At 35.6% G+C, this 18,242-nt stretch overlaps 1 protein-coding gene across 2 annotated transcripts; it reads left to right on the top strand.

Moving 5' to 3' along the window:
• Nucleotides 1–3,857: 3,857 nt before the first annotated feature.
• On the top strand, nt 3,858–16,333 carry GUCY1A1 (guanylate cyclase 1 soluble subunit alpha 1). 2 transcript variants are annotated; one of them, XM_054382978.1, is made up of 8 exons: nt 3,858–4,106; nt 6,326–6,387; nt 7,465–7,523; nt 8,557–9,269; nt 10,757–11,242; nt 11,809–11,952; nt 13,785–13,939; nt 16,132–16,333. In XM_054382978.1, the coding sequence occupies exons 1-8, from the start codon at nt 3,858–3,860 to the stop codon at nt 16,331–16,333; spliced, it is 2,070 nt and encodes a 689-aa protein (XP_054238953.1). The 2 variants fall into 2 exon arrangements, with proteins under 2 accessions (XP_054238953.1, XP_054238954.1); XM_054382979.1 differs by having other exon boundaries at nt 7,465–7,528; nt 9,063–9,269.
• The last annotated feature ends 1,909 nt before the right edge of the window (nt 16,334–18,242 follow it).

Here is an 18,242-nt window from a genome sequence, read left to right as displayed (position 1 = left end):
AACTGGCACTTTTCTGTTGGGTATGACTCACTACCACTTAGAAATCAGTAAACAGATTTGCCTATTTCCTCCATTTACTTATATCTTCTGCGCTCCAAAGCAGCAATGTGCAAATAAGTGCTTCAAAAGCATGTGCGCTTTGAGTGTGTTTAAGTTAACAGTGAAGTGGCCAAGGGACGCTTACTCAGTTGTACAAGATTTAATAAGATGAATAAGCACTTACGTTGATATCTTAAAATATTAACATGTATTGATGCAAGCTTGAGCAGTTTTCTCTGAGTATTTTGGAAGCCTTCTTAAAATCCTTGAAAACAGACAAATCATCAGGGCTTTGATTCTGTTGCTACACACAGCACTTGAAGTAGAATAAATAAAGTGTGGATATTGCACTTTGGATTAATAAAACAGAATGTCAGGATTTAGTTATCTTCCCTGTGTTTGTTGACAGGCACAACAGCTGAATCCACAATGAGCTGCTACTGGCAGGGTGATGGGGACTAACCTGTCTTGCCAGAAGCTGACTGGTTTTTGCCAGTGTGTAAAAGTAAAGTTCCTGCCTTGCTTTGTGCAGAGGCCCAGAGACTTGGTCTTTCCACAGAGACTGGAGCTGAGTGGGAATTACAAGCCTCCCGTCGACATGAAGGCATCACAGAAGTTAAGAGCTGCTTCTGTTGAGGCAATGGCTCCCAGAACACATTGAGCTGCTTTCTGCAAGTACTGCAATCACTCTTGTACTGGAGGATATTAGATTCAGTCAGTGCTATTTTCTGATTTCTGCAAAACAAACCTTTTATTTTTTTTAAATTAAATTAGTTTATGCTCAATATGCAGCAGTTCACCTAACAAAGTGGTATGATTAACAATAAAAAGTGACACTGTATTGTAAATAACCATATTCTGTCCTGCTCTGAGCAAAGGACCTGCCTTGTAATGAGAAAAAAGTATTTGACGGTGCCTTTAATTTTTGTGCCATGTCCATAAGCTAGGATTATAAATCACATTTAACTACTGTTAACAAGTGGAATTGCTTAGTTTTTATAAATGGCTGTGTTAATATTAGGGGGGTTTACTGTATGATTGATTCATTGCACTGTATTTCATGACACTGTCCAGGAAATGTTTTGGCAGAGGAAAATTTTCAGAAGAAACTAGTACAAATAAGCATACAGGAAGGCTTGTTTTTTATTGTTTGGCTGTAAGACGAATACAGATGTAAATATACAGTGAAATGTTTCCACAACGCGTTTTGAGCACTGTTAGGTTGTTCTGCTCCTGTGACTATACTATATAAAGTCATCTTCATTTTTCTGAGTGGCACAGTGCCATGTTGCATTCAGCCAGACGCTGAATAAATTGGTTGCTTGTAGTTCAATCTCACAGCAGGTTATTTAATTTTAATTTTCAGTTTGCTTCGCAAGGTAAATATGACATCAATTAATATGGCAGAGATGGAGAATTCATATTAAACACTGCTGCTCCTCTGGGATGAACTCTGTCAAAGCATGTCTGGAGAGGAATTAAACCCAGAAATTTCTCACGTTTCCTCATGTTTCTGATTTTTTTGCTATGGTCAGAAAATGTCTTTGCAATAGGAGGGCTGGTTTTCATCATTCTTGTAACGTCTGCAAATGTTTGACTTTACTTGTGATGTCTAGTTGAGGATGTCCTTGCTTACTGCAGGGGGGGGTTAGACTAGATGACCTTTGGAGGTCCCTTCCAGCCCGGACCATTCTATGATTCTATGTGTGAAATATTTTTTCTCATCTCTTTTAAAGGTCCATTACACTGCTGAAATTCCTTCTGTAAACTCTACACTGGTGACTCATTATCTTTCTCCTGTCAGACCTTTAAAACCACTGTCTAATTACCATTTGAGTGAGTCACAATAGCCTTTTTTTCCTGAACTTTAGTTATATTAAATGCAAGGTACACTCAGGATAGCAGATACAAACTTGATCTAAAAAGTTTTCATAGTGTTACTTTATAAATTTAAGATTTGTCTTTAAATTTAAGGCCCAGATTGAGCAAAGCACATGAGTCTATATGTAAAATCACTCAAAGCCATATTTTTTTAAATCCTTTGATACTCATGCATGTATATATTCATGTTACTATTTCTCTTAACAGTTTATTTCTGTGCACAGATCAGACTAACTACAGAAAAGGTAATTCTTTTCTGATTTTCTTATATTCTATAATGACTCCTGAATAAAATAACTTTTTATATATATGTAAAACAATGCTTACATTATAAATAACAGTATTCTGTATATTTATGTATTGAGACCATGGTTCTTGAAATTTTTCACTGCCTCACTGCTACATAGCAGTATTCAGCAATAAAAAATAAAAAATTACTGATGTCTGTGCAGTAGAAACAAATGAGTTTCTGTGTAAAAACTTAAATCAGACATATAGAATGTTATATAAACATTCTTCAGTCTCTTGTTCTTAGCATTGTGTTTATTGATTCTTAAAATAATACTTTAATAATTTTGATAGATGTCCCCTAGAAACTGGCTTGACACCATCATAATACAGCATACTTTAAAAGGCCCTTCTCTGCCAATTTTTTTTTTCCCAGCAGCAGGGCCAAGCAAAGTAGCTTCTGCCTGTTTCTCCTCTTATCCATGCTGCATCTGTAGCAATGCTCTGCTGTGCCATTCATTCCAGCTGTTTCAAAGGAAGCAGCTGATAACCTATATCAGGGAATTAGTTATTTTTAACCCTGGTACAGTTGCTGTGTGACCCTAAAAGCCCTTTGGGTGTCTCAGGGGCAGAAATAAGCAGTGTGGTGGATAGGCTGATTAAAGTTACAGTGCCTCTGAAAGAAATCGTTACTGTAGTGTATCTCTGGAGAGACAAATGTAACACTTCAGCTGCTTCCAGAGTTGCCAAAAGCTCTTAAGGATTACCTTATTAGAGCATTATATGGAGAGGATCTAATTCAGTGAGATACAGCCAAAGCCCTTAAGGGAAGAGCCTTTCTCAGATTAAGTCTAACCAAATAGATCTAATAAACAGGGAACAATTATTGAAACTAAGAATTCAGCCGTTTTTATTAATGTGTTGTTTGAAAGATATCACTTTCAAAAGCATAAAAATCCCTTGGTGTTTCCAAGTGAATTCACTTATGTGGTCAAATCCTCATTGTCGTTAGTTGTTGCCAGTCAGTGGCTTTTACATCAAGGGCTGACCTTTTGGTCTTGCGTGCTGTTCCAGAAGTGCAAGTACTAACTTTGGTCATACATCTGTCTTTTAAAAAAGGGATATCTTGGGTATTGATTAAACTCAGACTTAAGTATCTGTAACAAACCAGTTTCATTGTGTCATTTCAGGTAGATTTTAATAGCTGTTTACGAAGAATTAAAAAGATTTTCTCATTAGAATTCTGCTTTCTTCTCTGTCAGAATCGTCATCCATTAATGTGACCAAAGATATATCTGATGAAATGACTCCTCTGCCTTAGTCAAAAGAACTCCAATTCAGCCAAGAACTTAACCGTGCATGCAACTTTAATTACTTGAAGCATTGAAGTCAGTAGGGATTACATGATTAAAATGACACATGATCTTAAGTGCTTTCCTGAGCAAGGTCCTAGGAAAGCAAGCATTTTAATGCACATATGATAAAACTGGCACAGCACAAGAATTTAAAAGAAAAAAATTTTTTTTTCTTGTTTTGTAGGGGCACACAGGTGATTTCATAGGTTCCTGTGGTGATTTATAACTACCAATAATCTGCAGTGGTTGCCTTATCTACTCTCCTGGCATTTGCTGCTCTCACTAGTAAACAGAAGAGGACTATTAAACACAAAGCCAAGTACTCTTAATCTCAAGAGAGAGACTTTGTACAGTATGTTTTGTACAAAGCTGAAAGACTTGAAGATCACGGGTGAATGTCCTTTCTCCTTATTGACTCAAAGTCAGATTACTGAGGAACATGACAAGGACTGCACAGAAAACAGCTCTAGAGCAGCTCTGCCCATCTGCAAAGAAGTCCAGGAGAAAGATGCACAAGGAAACCTTCCACAAAGGAAAACAAGCAGAAGTAGAGTGTACCTCCACACATTAACTGAAAGTATCTGCAAACTAATCTTTCCTGAGGTAAATAGATACTGCATAATAATAATAATTTAATGATATTTGTTTACAAATATTAAAAAAGGGTTTTATACAAGTCTTTAGGTGTAAGAGTGTAGAAAATTGTTCTGATTTCAGAATTTGTGTTTTTATGTAGTTCTGCAATGTTTTAATCCTCTTCCATTCCTTCTGGACACAATTTTGCCACAATCAGTTTTGTGTGCTTTCACACCATCCATTCCACTGTATTTCCCTACATTTTTGCCTTCAGTTTGCAACTTTCCACTATTTTTAATTGTTACATTTAAATCAATGTATGTCTAGAGCAATATTTTTACATGGAGGTACAATTAAGAGAAACTCTGTCTCATTACCTAATTATGTAAATTATGTGCTGACTTCATTAATTCACTTAACTGAATCCATACTGCTAAGTACATTAGTCATTGTCACTAAAAATTTTTAAAATAGCTGTTTTCATCTGCTGTGATGCTAGCCTCCTGCCATACTGATTTAAAAACATTACTGTCTGTGTTTACCAGAAAGATATTCTAATGTCTCTGCTCAACTCAACTGTATAGTGCATGCACTGTTTACTGTCAGGTATAATGCATAAACTGTTTACTATCTCTGTAAAAATAATATGAAAAGTGAAGCTCTGTAACATTCAACACTTGGGCTTGCCTGAGATTCTTTGGAACACGTGAAAGAACTGACTGGTATATACTGGGATCGCCAACTCTGTCTACTCAATTAATAATATTCTATTATTTGAACATTTCAGTGTACCTCACTAAAAGTGCTGGAGTTTTGTTAAATCTATTCACAGACCGTTTTTCATGATTCTTCATCTACTGCCCTTCAGCTAAAACTCTGCCTGCTTTTTACCTCTGCTGCGTTTGCACAGAAGAAATTAGTCTCTTTAAACTATCTTTAAACATATAAAGGAAAATACTTTTAACTCAAGAATGAGCTGCAAAGCACCCTTTCTGGGATTTTTGATGCAATAACTGACATTTTTTCTCTTTAAAGCTGCCCATTACATAGCCACGATTGTCTGGTTCATCAGCTGGGCTTCGTAAAGCCAAGGATATTATGACCATGTGCCGCAGGAGCTAGTGAAGTTCAAGATTGTCACTGATATTTGCAATTATTCAAGTCATATTCATTGGAATGTTGTCTATATACAGTAATCTGTTCTCATTCTGATTTGAGATCAAGACTTAAGTGTCTTCCCAATCCTTGGAAGGGTTTTGCTTGTTTAAAAATGTTTTTAATTACTTAGATATTTTGTAGTGCTTTGCTTCAGCATCAGCAACTAACATCATCTTCTTTCCCATTGCAAACTCCAAACCAGGAGGCTGCATCATTACCCAGACTGATACATGAGCTCCTTATGAAAAGAGTGACTTAGGCATAGAAGTCCAGGACATAGTGCATCCAAAATAACTTTTGATTAAATCTGAGATCTAGTGTAGTTTGTGTGATTATTTTATTGGCTTCTTTGGGTTTTTACAGAAACACAGAGAATGTTGTTCGGTGATACACAATGAATTGGATGGTGTTCCACTTTATCAGTTTTTACAAAGATGCAATTTACATTTTGTTCATATACATGGTAGAATAGTTACTCAGTTTAGGTTTTTGCTTGGAAAACGTTTATGTTATGTTGCTTTTCTTTCACATGCTATTTTCTTCAGGTGTGCAAACTTCCCTACTGAAAATACAAAAATGAAAGATGCAGTAGGAAATGCTACTTTCTTCAGGGAATGAGAACCAAAGGAAAGCCAGACCACAGCAAGCCTCACAGACAAATTCTATCATGCAGAATATAACTGGCTTTTTCTGTTAGGAGAATATATTTTAAACTGAAAAGATTTCTTCCTACATTTTGCTTCCATGGTAAGGTGAGGTTTTTTTGAGGGAGGATATGTAATAATAGAAAGCTGGGTTTGTTACACGTATTTTTAGTAGCACTGCTTTGTTGCCATCTGACAACTTGGAGGTAAAGCACATCACTGTATTTAAAATGCACAACCATTGGCACACATGAACTAAGGGACATAATTACAGTAGTAGTGGACCTGAAGACCTCAACATAATCTAAACCCCAAACACACAAAAGACATGCTGTTTCTAACAAATGTACCATACTGGAAAAGTAATTATTCTCTGTATAAAGATGTTATGATTAAATTTTCAGCAATGACATTTTAATCAACATAAGTTTTTTTCTTCCCCAGTTTGAAAGGCTAAATCTTGCACTTCAAAGAACACTGGCAAAACATAGAATAAAAGATACCAGGTATGTGTAATGTGTTTGCAACTAAATTTACTGCAAAAAAACGTTTTGCAGGTGAGTGGTGACTGGAAATCAGGACTTCTGAAATCTATTTTAAATTACCTTATCAAACACACAAGTGTTTTTGAGGAACTTGGAGATTGTTCAGGCACACGTGGAAAGGTAGATATGATTGTATTTGGAGCTAGCTCAATGCTTCCGAGATCCCAGGAAAAGAATTTTAAATCCAAACAATGAGTATTATATGAAGAAATTTGGCTTCTGTTACAGAGAACAATCATATGCTACAGATCTTGACATACATGTTTTCACTGGTCTCACTTGGCTTCAGGTTTTGTTTTTGAGGAACACAGCTCGATTTTTAGCACTCCTTAGTACTAATCCAATATTAATCATCTGAGCCTTGTACAGAGTGAGAATTTCTTAGCATCTCATACATTGAGGACTCAATTTATTAAATACATCTGAAACAATAAGCTCCTCAGTTTAAATTTTGTTTCAGAAGTGGAGGGAAAAACCTGAAGTTGGAAACTACACTGTTGCTAACCATGATAAGAGAAAATAACTACAATGTGTCTTTTAAATTATACTTAGTATTTTCAGAGTCCTTTACATGCATTGACTGAAACAAAGATAGCTGGTCAGATGTGCATTGCACTTGCTGATTGGCTTATTGATACAAATATTTATCTATCTTTAGTAATGTATTGCTTCCTGCAAATGTAAAACACATCTAAATGTCTGTATCGCTTTTGCATATAAATTTCTGTAAGATATATAAAACCCAGGACTGTTGCAACATAAGAGTTTTAAATCAATGACAGTCTACAGCATTTGGCCTCAACCCATATTCCAAGCTTAGACCACTAAAACTTTAAATTACCACAAATGCACAGAATAATCTAATATTTTACGAAGATCCATTTTGAATTAAGTAAAAACTGCCTATTTGATCAGCAAAACTTGGCCTGTACACATTAAAGACAGAATGGATAACTTCTGTTACTGCTACATTCTATTTTTTTCTACATTTATCTTAATTTTTCAGGATTTTAATTTATATTTTTATGCTCTTTACAGAAAAACTGGGGATAGAGAAGATTTTGAAAAAATAATCAGTGATCATGCTAATGCAGCAGGTAATGTAAGTTTGTTTAATAACAGATAAATATGTTAAAACCAAATTATATATGTTATATATATTCATATATATATATTTAATATATGTATATATGTTAAAAAGTCTGGTTACTAAGAAGTAATTTCCTCCATATAAGGGCTGCAATGGTGCTGACAAGACAGAGGCTAAAGACAAAGGCTAAACTGTGATCTTTGCAACTAACAGTTCAGAGTGTCAAAATTTGAGTTAAAGAGACTAGATTCTTGAGTTTGAGCTGTCATAGAATCATCCACCCCTTAGAGAGAGTTGTAACATGCATGCAGTAATAAGTTACAGTTTTATACTCCTGAAAGATTGTTTGATCCTATTAATCTTCTGAAGACCTGTAGTCTGTCGGAAGAGAACTGCTGTAATGTGTAATACAGAACTGTCTGGCTACATCTGTAATAGTCTATTAACATTTCTAGGAACTGAAACATAGTACACTTAAACTGTTAAAGCTGGTCTTGACACACAATTGGCCTGTGACAGATAACACTTTTCCAAATCATTCCCAGTACCAGTTGGGGAGCTGGAATATTCCCAACAGTCTGTCTGCTTGCCGTTATCCTGTTAAATTTACTATCAAAGATGTGACTGTTCTGTGCCAGCTGGCCTCAGTACCCCAGAATATTCCTACAGTCATTTAATTTATTGGATCAGGCATAGTACTTACATCTGTTCTTACTTTGTATTCTTATTTTAAGTTTTTAAATTATTTTAGTTGGGTTAAATCCCATGCCAAAATGTACATTCATTTTGTCTGCATCTCTACAAGGAACACTGAGCCTTGGATCTTTCCAAACTACAATCTACCGCCTGCCTGTTTTACAGGTAACAAGAGTTTGTCTTTGGTTACAGCAGGACTCCTACATGAGAGGGCCTTCAGGTGTCAGAATTGGATCAGGGAAGCATATGGCTAGTTTGATTTCATCTAGGCTGAAAAGTAGTGGAGGTTTGTCTGAAACTGAGCATTATGAGTGCAGTTCTGACTAAAATGTGGTTCTATGCAGGTATTCCCGTGGAGACTCTTCGGGAATCTCTTGGTGAAGAGCTGTTCAAAATATGCTATGAAGAGGATGAACATATATTAGGAGTTATTGGAGGAACCCTTAAAGACTTCTTGAACAGTTTCACTACTCTGCTGAAGCAAAGTGGCCACAGCCAAGAAGCAGTAAAAAAGGACAGACTTGAAGAGGCCTCCATATTATGCCTCGAGAAAGATCAGGACTTCTTAAATGTGTATTATTTCTTTCCTAAGAAAATCACAAGTCTTATTCTATCTGGGATTATTAAAGCAGCAGCTCACATTTTGTATGAAACTGAGGTGGAAGTGATGCTCATGCCTCCTTGTTTCCATAATGACTGCACTGAGTTTGCAAATCAGCCTTATTTGCTATACTCCATACAAGTCAAAACTGCAAAACCTTCCTTATCTCCATGTAAACCACAGTCTTCACTTGTGATTCCTGCCTCTGTGTTCTGTAAGACTTTCCCATTTCATTTTATGTTTGACAAGGATATGTCAGTTCTTCAAATTGGAAATGGGATAAGAAGACTTCTGACCAGAAGAGAATTTCAAGCTAAGTCAAATTTTGAAGAGTATTTTGAAATTCTTACCCCCAAAGTAAGCTGCACTTTTAGTGGAATAATGACAATGCTAAATATGCAGTTTACTGTACGAGTCAGAAGATGGGATAGTACTGATATGAAATCATCATCCATGGTAAGAGACTTTTTATGCTTCTGTGAGGAATTTATTTTCTTCAGACAGAGTTAAAATAGCCACAAAACATGGTGTACTTGGCATTGTCTACCTCCCAATATCTAATACAACTGAATAATAATCATTTATTGAGGGCAATCTAACGCAGTTCAGATTCTGAAGCAAATATTCAGTCAAAACTCTGCTTTAGCTCTTTTACATAGGTAAAATCTGTTAACTTGATTTTATAAAAAAAAAAAGTGTTGAAGTACTGAGATAAACTCAGTAAATTGAGATAAGCCAATTTACATGCCATATGACATGCCATATTTCTGAGAATAAGGGAACTTTCAGCAGAAAGACATTGGCAGGGAAAGTTTTACCAAAGTATTCCTCAGTCATCTGGAAGCAACAGCTCCAGGATTTGGAGAAAGTAGACATTTCCTGGGCTCATTTAGCCTTGGTGTCTTTGATATTTTGTTATCTTTGATATTCTGATGTTTTCACCAGATACAATCACCAGAGGTCCCACTTAGTATGGATTGATGGGATTACTTAGTATTTTTTTGCCAAAGCTGGGTCTGTGGCAAATGACCTGGGAAAGTAAAAAACATTGAATATTCAGTGACTATTTTTATTCGTCACTGGCCCCAGTGGAATTCCAGATTATATGCATCTGAGGCACTCTAGGATGGATTACCAGTTCAGACTCAACATTCCAAGAACTCAGATGAAGAACAGTAATAAAGATTTCACCTAATTATTAATGAAGTGAGAAAAATATAGCACTGATCAGGTACTTCATTTCAGATCTTTCTCTGCATTAGACAACAGTTTAATAATTATAAGAGGTAGCAAACTCTGCTTTCCATTTGCATGTATTTATTTATGCAAAAGTCTACCGGCAAGTAACAGATTTTTCTTTAAAAAATGGGTTTTCAAAGCAATGTTAAGCAGCACCTTGCATATTACTCAACTGAATAAAAAAAGGGACATAAAAGCATTTCACACAAAATATTTTGATTCTTTACATGATTAAAGTGGAATAATTCTTCTATTTATGTCTTTAATCTTAAATTACAATGAATATTGAACATCCTGTGATAAAACTGAAGCAGATTTTCTCATTTTGTCTTGCAGAGAAAGTGGTGCAGGAAACAAACACTATTAGCAGAAATGCATAGGCCACTGTAGTCAGTAACAGTAGACAAAAATGCACAAAAATCTTATTTAGTTTTTCTCTTTCCTAAGTTAAAACTGATACTGATACTCAAACATACTTAGGTGTTTATTCTTAAGCTGTGGTGTAACTTTTGCACCAGAAGGCTCAAGGAAAATAAATGTATTTGATGACTCTATGGTTTAGCACCCTATGTTTTCTCTGTAAGGACTATGTAAGGACTTTGGACCAGTCTGATTTTCATACATTTCAGCAAAATGTTTTACCTCTAGAAAATCTTGCTTCTAAGTATGATTTTCCTGAATTCTTGCTTCTTTAACTGTTTCAGGTAATGGATCTTAAAGGCCAAATGATCTATATTTTTGAATCCAGTGCCATACTATTCTTGGGATCTCCCTGTGTGGATAGACTAGAAGATTTTACTGGACGTGGATTGTACCTCTCAGATATTCCCATTCACAATGCACTGAGAGATGTTGTTCTGATAGGAGAGCAGGCTAGAGCTCAGGATGGACTGAAGAAGAGGTTAGGAAAGCTAAAAGCAACCCTTGAGCAGGCCCACCAAGCACTTGAAGAAGAAAAGAAGAAGACTGTAGATCTCCTGTTTTCAATTTTTCCTGGAGAGGTTGCTCAGCAGCTGTGGCAGGGACAGGTTGTGCAAGCCAAGAAATTTAATAATGTCACAATGCTTTTCTCTGACATCGTTGGATTCACTGCCATCTGTTCCCAGTGCTCACCTATGCAAGTTATCACCATGCTTAATGAGCTCTATACTCGCTTTGATTACCAATGTGGAGAGCTAGATGTCTACAAGGTACACAATTTATTTCATTTCTGTGGGGTTCTGGGGCAGGAAATGAAATGAAGACAAAATGGATAGCAAATAATAGAAGTCCAAAAAATATTTTGCCCTAAACCTTCATTCTAAGGAAGACATATTAAGATAAATCACAAAAGAAACAAATAATAAACCCAAAACAAAATAAAACAAACAACCAAAACATAAAACCCAAAATCAAAACAAAACAAAACAAACCCACAGAAGAAAATCAACAGAATCAGCCATTCATACAGCCACGGGAGAAACCCATTAATTTCAATGACAGTGCAATGAATCTGGAATAAATAGGTGTTTAATGTAACTAAGGGTGCCTGGCAGCAGGCAAGCAAGGAAAAGTATTTTAACATCATGCCCAGCGATAAATACACGTTGTACAATTTTTCCTTTTGAATGATGCTGCAGGATTTGCCCAGCTCTTAAATAATTTAGCATAACAAATAAGACTGAGTCAATATGTAGGTAGAATTCATACAAAAGCCACAGGCTATTCTTTAATATGTCAAACAATCTAACAGTAAGGAACAATGTGCCTGTTTCAGGTTGAGACTATTGGAGATGCCTACTGTGTTGCTGGAGGTTTACACAAAGAAAGTGAAACCCACGCTGTTCAAATAGCATTGATGGCCCTGAAGATGATGGAACTGTCAGATGAGGTGGTGTCTCCCCATGGAGAGCCTATCAAGGTCATATATTTTATTGTATTTTATGTGGTTAAAGTGGGCAATTTTTAGTTGCTTTTGGGGTTTTTGTCTCAAGGAAATTTCACAGCATTGCATTAACTCAGACCAAAATTGGGGAATCAAGTGTGTGTGACTGGAGAAACTGGCATTTTTTGTTCTGTGAGAGTTTTGTGGAGAGGTAAAGATGAAACAGAAATCTGAAAATCAACCCAAAAGACTTTAATGCAGTGAAATCAATAGGTGCCTGCTGACATGCTGCAGTTTTTGTTTCAGTATCAGTGGCATGGAATATTGTGTTACTGTTTTCTAACTAGGAGAATAATACTCTCTCAAAATTAGATCAAATAGTATCTAAGCCTTTTGAGGTAGCAGGTATATATATGAATCATCAAAGACATGTTCTAAGTGTAGCAATCCACACATCTTTAAAGGATTCTGTTGCAGTTCTTGTTTTACAGTCTGATACTGAACCACTACCATAAGATAATGGTGTTAATGCTGTTAGATTCAGTGGTAGTTACATCTGTGACTTCCTTTCAATGAAGACATACATACATACTGAAGTTTTCGTGTAGGTTTACTGCTCACTGCAAAAAAACCCAGAAAGGCCTTTGTGTGTGACAAATGATATGCACCTTCTATTAAGTTCAAATGCCCGTCGGTGGTATCCCATTATTTTTAATATGGGTGTCTCAGTTTATTGTCTTTCATTTGTTCATTTTAACATTTATCTGTTTATTGATTCATTTAGAAAACTTCAAGCTTCTTTGATTTTAGATTAAGGGATATTTGTATTCTAAGACAAAGAAAATGGTAATGAGAGGATTACAGGTTCCACATTTATCACAGGGAACAGCAGTATTATATTTTAAATAAATGTTGTGCTTTTTGTATTTCACAATATCAAATTATGCTTAAATGATCTGGAAACATCTTGACAATATTATAACGTGTTTATAATTTCCACACAAATGCTACCTCTATAAATTTGAATGAGAAGTGTTATTATGTGTTTTAAAGTAATTTTAAAATAGATAAAATTGCATAATTACCTACTTGAAGCTTCTTGGAAGAAAACTTGAACATTTTTGTTTTTAATGAAAGCATGCATCTATTTTAATAAAATATTTTACAAAAGCATTGGCTGTTTTGCAAAGCAAGAGATATGACACACTATCAATTTATATACCAGATGTCAAATGCATGACTGTAAATGGCTTACGTTAAATCAGGCTTGTTTATTGGTGTGTGTATTTCAGCCATCTTTGCTATGTGGGTGGATTTTGCTTTTGTTGCAGGCTTTTTTGCTTTTCTGCTCAAAATTAGAAATTGTGACTTCTTCATGATATGACATTCTCTTGATACGTAAAGAGTAGCACCCAGAGTAGACATGCAAGCTTCCCAACATCATGCCGTTATTGTGTCAGAGGGCTATTCTGAAGAAAGCACATTTACAGATGTATAATGCACATAAGAAAAAGCAGACATCTCAAGAAAAAAAAAGAAAAAACACCAAAAGCAGCACCAGCTCTGGAAAACTCAAAAATTTGAGTGTGAGTTACAAAGAAAATGTTTCAGCTGCTTTATAATTCGATTATCAAAGTTTATTTGTAGTAAGGATTACTTACTATGAATGCAAAGCAAGGTAAGCTTCACCTAGTTTCCACAAGCAGTGATGATCAGAATACAGACATTTTAAGGAGATTGTACTGATTCAATTTATATTAGCTACTCAATTTTATTTTTATTTTTTAATAAAGGATGAATTTCTATAACTGAATGTAAGCATTTTATTTTACCTAATAACGCTGTTTTCTGTCTTTTATTTATAAAAGATGCGGATTGGCCTTCATTCTGGATCTGTCTTTGCTGGAGTTGTTGGGGTTAAAATGCCTCGCTATTGCCTTTTTGGTAATAATGTAACCCTTGCCAATAAGTTTGAATCCTGCAGCATACCTACAAAAATAAATGTCAGCCCAACAACTTACAGGTACAGTGTTTCATATTTCATATGAAGTAGTTACTGTAATAGCTCATTATCTACCTGTTCTTTGTTGTGGGTTTTGGTTTTGGTTTGTTGTTTGTTTTTTTTTTTTTTCTCTGAAGTACTGCCGTTTATTTTCCTCTTTCTCTTTTTATTTGACTGCTCATGAAAGCACCATGGTTATTTTTAGTCAGAATGCAACTAGCACCAGAAAGAAAAAAGGTGAAATAGAACACCAGATATTTATTTTTCAGATGCTACATTTTAAATAAATGGACTGTCTGGGCCAATTTTGCTCCTTCCCCTGCAGCTGTGTACCTCTTGCTGTTTTGCTTTTTTCTTCCCTCATATAGGTAGCTTCTCTTTGAGCTATGTGACTTTCCAGTGTGAAGTGGCTTCCCAACTGGTTACAGGTGCCCTTGAAAATAAGAAAATAGTGGAAGAATTCTCCTTTGTTTAGAGAATATGAATGAAAAGGTTGCAATGAATCAACCATGCCAGTGTTAGTTTATACAGGTCTTGATCCCAACTCAGTTTAAAACTTTTAGTATGGAACTTAGACTGTACTATTTATTCACTCAAATCAGACATTTTTAGTATTGTGTGCTATGTGATTATGCAGGCAGCTAGCAGGCTGTCCTATGGGAAATACAGCATCTTTCCTTTGTACTCTGAACCTAATACTCTCTTTGTATATTCTCTTTAACTGTACTTAAAAATCACCTTGCAACATGTTCATGGGCAAGTGAAAGTGTCTTATCGGGGCCAGCCACCCATAGGGACAATAGGCCCCCCCCAAAAAAATAATAAAGATCTGCTTTGAATTTGATGGCAATAACAGTCTACATCTGAACTCCAAATCCAGGTCTAAATTTTATGCCACTGAGCAAATACTGTTTCTTCTGGAGTAGTCAAAAGTTGTGTGAGAATGAACTGTAGGGAGTGACACTAGTCTCTCACAAAGCAATATGGCTGGTTGGGTATAATAACCAGAAATGTGCCATGACTGTAGCCTGGACAGACAGTTGTTCCTGCTCAACTTGTGCCCACTGCTATGTAGCTGATAATGCCTTCTGGCAAGGTTCTGTGTCCAGTGTCAGAGAATTTGGCATGGAATCCTGACATCCCCTGCAGCATTTGCTGTGTGATTTATAGAGTGCTAAACTTTAGATTATCTCATATAGGTGATTTAGATAAAGGTAGCACAGATTTTGGGGCACACAGTAAGTAACCTTTCCATGCACTCTAAATAAATAAAGAGACACCATCACCAGTGCTTATGTATGTTACAAGAACAGTGCTGGCCAACAGTGATTTTTTTCTTCCATATCTATATGGAAAATCATTTTGAATGAAACTGACTACGGTATTTGCTTAAGCCTATTAGATACTTGGTCCACACAAGATTCACCTGTATCTTATGCATAAGTAGGTTTCTGCATGGCTGTGTATTCATCTCAGAAGAATATCTTAAATCAGTATATTGTTGAAAAAAGAGAATTAATTCTCTGGGTGTCTAGAAAATAGGGAATTTGGTTAAAGGGTAAACTATTATTATTGTTGTGGTGTGTTTATTTTTTTTCCTCTGAGTTAACCTTCATTTTGTTTTGTGCGTTTTTCTTTTTAATTGCCACACCAATTCTAAACATATATTGATAAGTTGTGCACCTTGCACAGCTCCCGTATACTGCAGTAATTGTTTGGAAGCTTGGATAGCAGTCATCATTATTTATCCCAACAGATTAGAAATCTGTGTTTCAAATACAGATGACCACTGGGTTAATGGATCTTTTTTGCTTTTAGTGAAAAAGCAAAATTATTAGAATTGGTAAGATCTGAATAGTTAATAAACTTTTCAATATTTCATTAGTTGAAATGTTAATTATGGTGCCAGTTTCATGTGCAAATCTGAGATAGCTTTCAGTACTAAATGATTTTTGAAAATACACCAAATAGCACCTACACGCAAAACACTGACTAGACAAAAAAAGAGAGGCCATACTCCTTCTTGCACTGGTGCACAGGTTAAGAGGTTATCGAGGTTACCAAATAAAGAGGTTTTTTTTTATATTGTAAGTTAGTAACATAAGTATTATATGGAATTCTGCCCTGGTGTACATGAAAAATTACTGAATGTCTGTGCTTATAGTAACAGTGACTGATTAATTTTTAATCAACACGATTCATTTTTGTTCTAGGTTGTTAAAGGAATATCCAGGTTTTGTGTTCACACCTCGCTCAAGAGAAGAGCTTCCACCAAATTTTCCAAGTGATATCCCTGGAATTTGCTATTTTCTGGATGCTTATATTCAAGGAACAAACTCACAGACTTGGTTTCAAAAGAGAGATTTGGGAGATGGCAATGCCAATTTTTTGGGTGAGGAAACAGGCATAGACTAAATTGTACACTCACAAGTGTATGGAATAAATTTAAAAATATTTCAATTTATTTGTATAAATGAAAAAGGATTTTAAAATACCTGAAACATGAAAGCACTTTAGGTTGATAACAATTGAAAGCCAGTATTAAAATTTCAGGAAGTATGTCACTGACTACTTTGTATTTTTCCTTTGCATAAGGAACATAGTCACTAAAATAATGTTGCAATGTCACTGTTGAAAATTCTACTAAAAACTATGTTTTCCCTGTGGTAATTTCTAAGTACTATGTAACAACTCTCTCAGTTCTCTCTGTGCTGAGAATTCTAGATGTATTATATATCCAGTGTGTCAGGAAATGTAACGTGCAAGTGATGCAGCCACATGCAGTGTTGTGAGCTGGTGCTTATTGATGACTATTAAAATATTTTCTTAGTGATTCCATGAGAAAATACACACTAAAATACTGTCACTGCTATCACATACTCCTTCCAGTGCATCATTTGGGCCCCATCCTAGAAGCTGCTGACCATCTTCTAACACTGACTGGAGCCAATGTGTTGAGGGCGCTCAGCATCTTTTGGATCAGGCTGCTAATTGTAGCTAATACACATATACATAGCAGGGTTTGCCGCTTACTGTTTCTTGAACTTTATTTTGTGTTAAAATAAATATAGATTAAACCACTGTATTATCACATACTGAAGTCTCTGTAATCATCAAACAGTATTTTAGTTCTTGGCGTTTTTAAAAATACTTTACAAAAATAATATCCACTTGCTATTACGTACTAAAGCAATAAATGTTTTCTTTCTGTTGTCATTTAAATTTGAAATGTTTTAAAAGAAGTGTAATAAAACATGTTTTGGAGTGTTTGCTTAGAAAGGAAATTCCAGTCAGACTGTATAAAGTGGAACAGAAGCACACTTTAAAGCTATGATCCTTACTCAAGGACAGCAATGTGGGTATGACACGTTATTGGAATGCCTATGGCACGCTCACTTTATAGTTGCCACGGGAATCTGCAGATGAACAGAAATGCTTTAAAACAGATGAACACATATACAAAGCACTAATATCACCACTGTACAAGCTTTTCAGTTGTGGATGGTAGAACAGGAATGGAGAACTCTCAAGGGTCTGCCTATAGAACTGGCAGAACAGTTAGTTATGAACCTGAGTTTAGGATTCTGCACAGAAATTTTGCTGTACTGCACAGTTTGTTTCAAATTGCAGGCTGGAGAACTGAACTTCTTACACACATACAAATTATTTCTAGTCATATTAAATATTATTAGTTATTCTCATCTCTTGATCTGGGTTTTGACATACCAAGCTACCTGAAACAAAATCAGGTTTTAATCTCTGATAATTACAGGGAGCCATTACATTAGACTAAGCTGCCATTCCATTAATTTTGTGAACTTGCCTGGTTCATTCTGAAACCGATACACTGTTTTATCCTACTGTTTTGCAATAGAACATGTACCATCAGAGCCTTGAGAAAAACCCGTATAAGGGACTAGCACTAAGAACATCGTAAAAGCATATTTTAATTAAGATTTTCCATAAGTAGCATCTGAGCAGAACTTGAAACATTGGATCTTGCTGTTGCCTGAGATCTCCTATGTCCATCCAAGATGCTTAGAAATAATTTTGTGACACAAAATGCAACTTGAAAGTCTCTCTGTATATTGCACATACACACACATCTCTCTATTGCACACACCATATATATGCTGCACACACACTAGCACACATCTTGTAACATCTTGTAACAGCAGTGTTCCAAGGAAACAAGAACTATGCAAATCTTGGTGACTGATCTTTATAATATTATTTTGGTTGGAAAGTTCTGTTCTACTGACATAAATACCCAGAGGCTAGTAGCAGTTCCATGTGGGTACTCTTGGATTTAGACTACTGATTC

This window comes from Indicator indicator, chromosome 8 (assembly GCF_027791375.1).
Source record: "Indicator indicator isolate 239-I01 chromosome 8, UM_Iind_1.1, whole genome shotgun sequence".
Classification (NCBI taxonomy): Eukaryota; Metazoa; Chordata; class Aves; order Piciformes; family Indicatoridae; genus Indicator; species Indicator indicator.
This window is presented reverse-complemented; position numbering and strand designations above follow the sequence as displayed.

What these genes read in the sequence shown, in the direction of transcription:
- GUCY1A1 (XM_054382978.1), top strand. Translation starts at nt 3,858, where the DNA reads ATGTTTTGTACAAAGCTGAAAGACTTGAAGATCACGGGTGAATGTCCT. An exon ending in GCAAACTAATCTTTCCTGAG is followed by an intron (nt 4,107 to 6,325) that starts GTAAATAGATAC and finishes TTTCTTCCCCAG; the next exon opens with TTTGAAAGGCTAAATCTTGC. An exon ending in GTCAGCCCAACAACTTACAG is followed by an intron (nt 13,940 to 16,131) that starts GTACAGTGTTTC and finishes TTTTTGTTCTAG; the next exon opens with GTTGTTAAAGGAATATCCAG.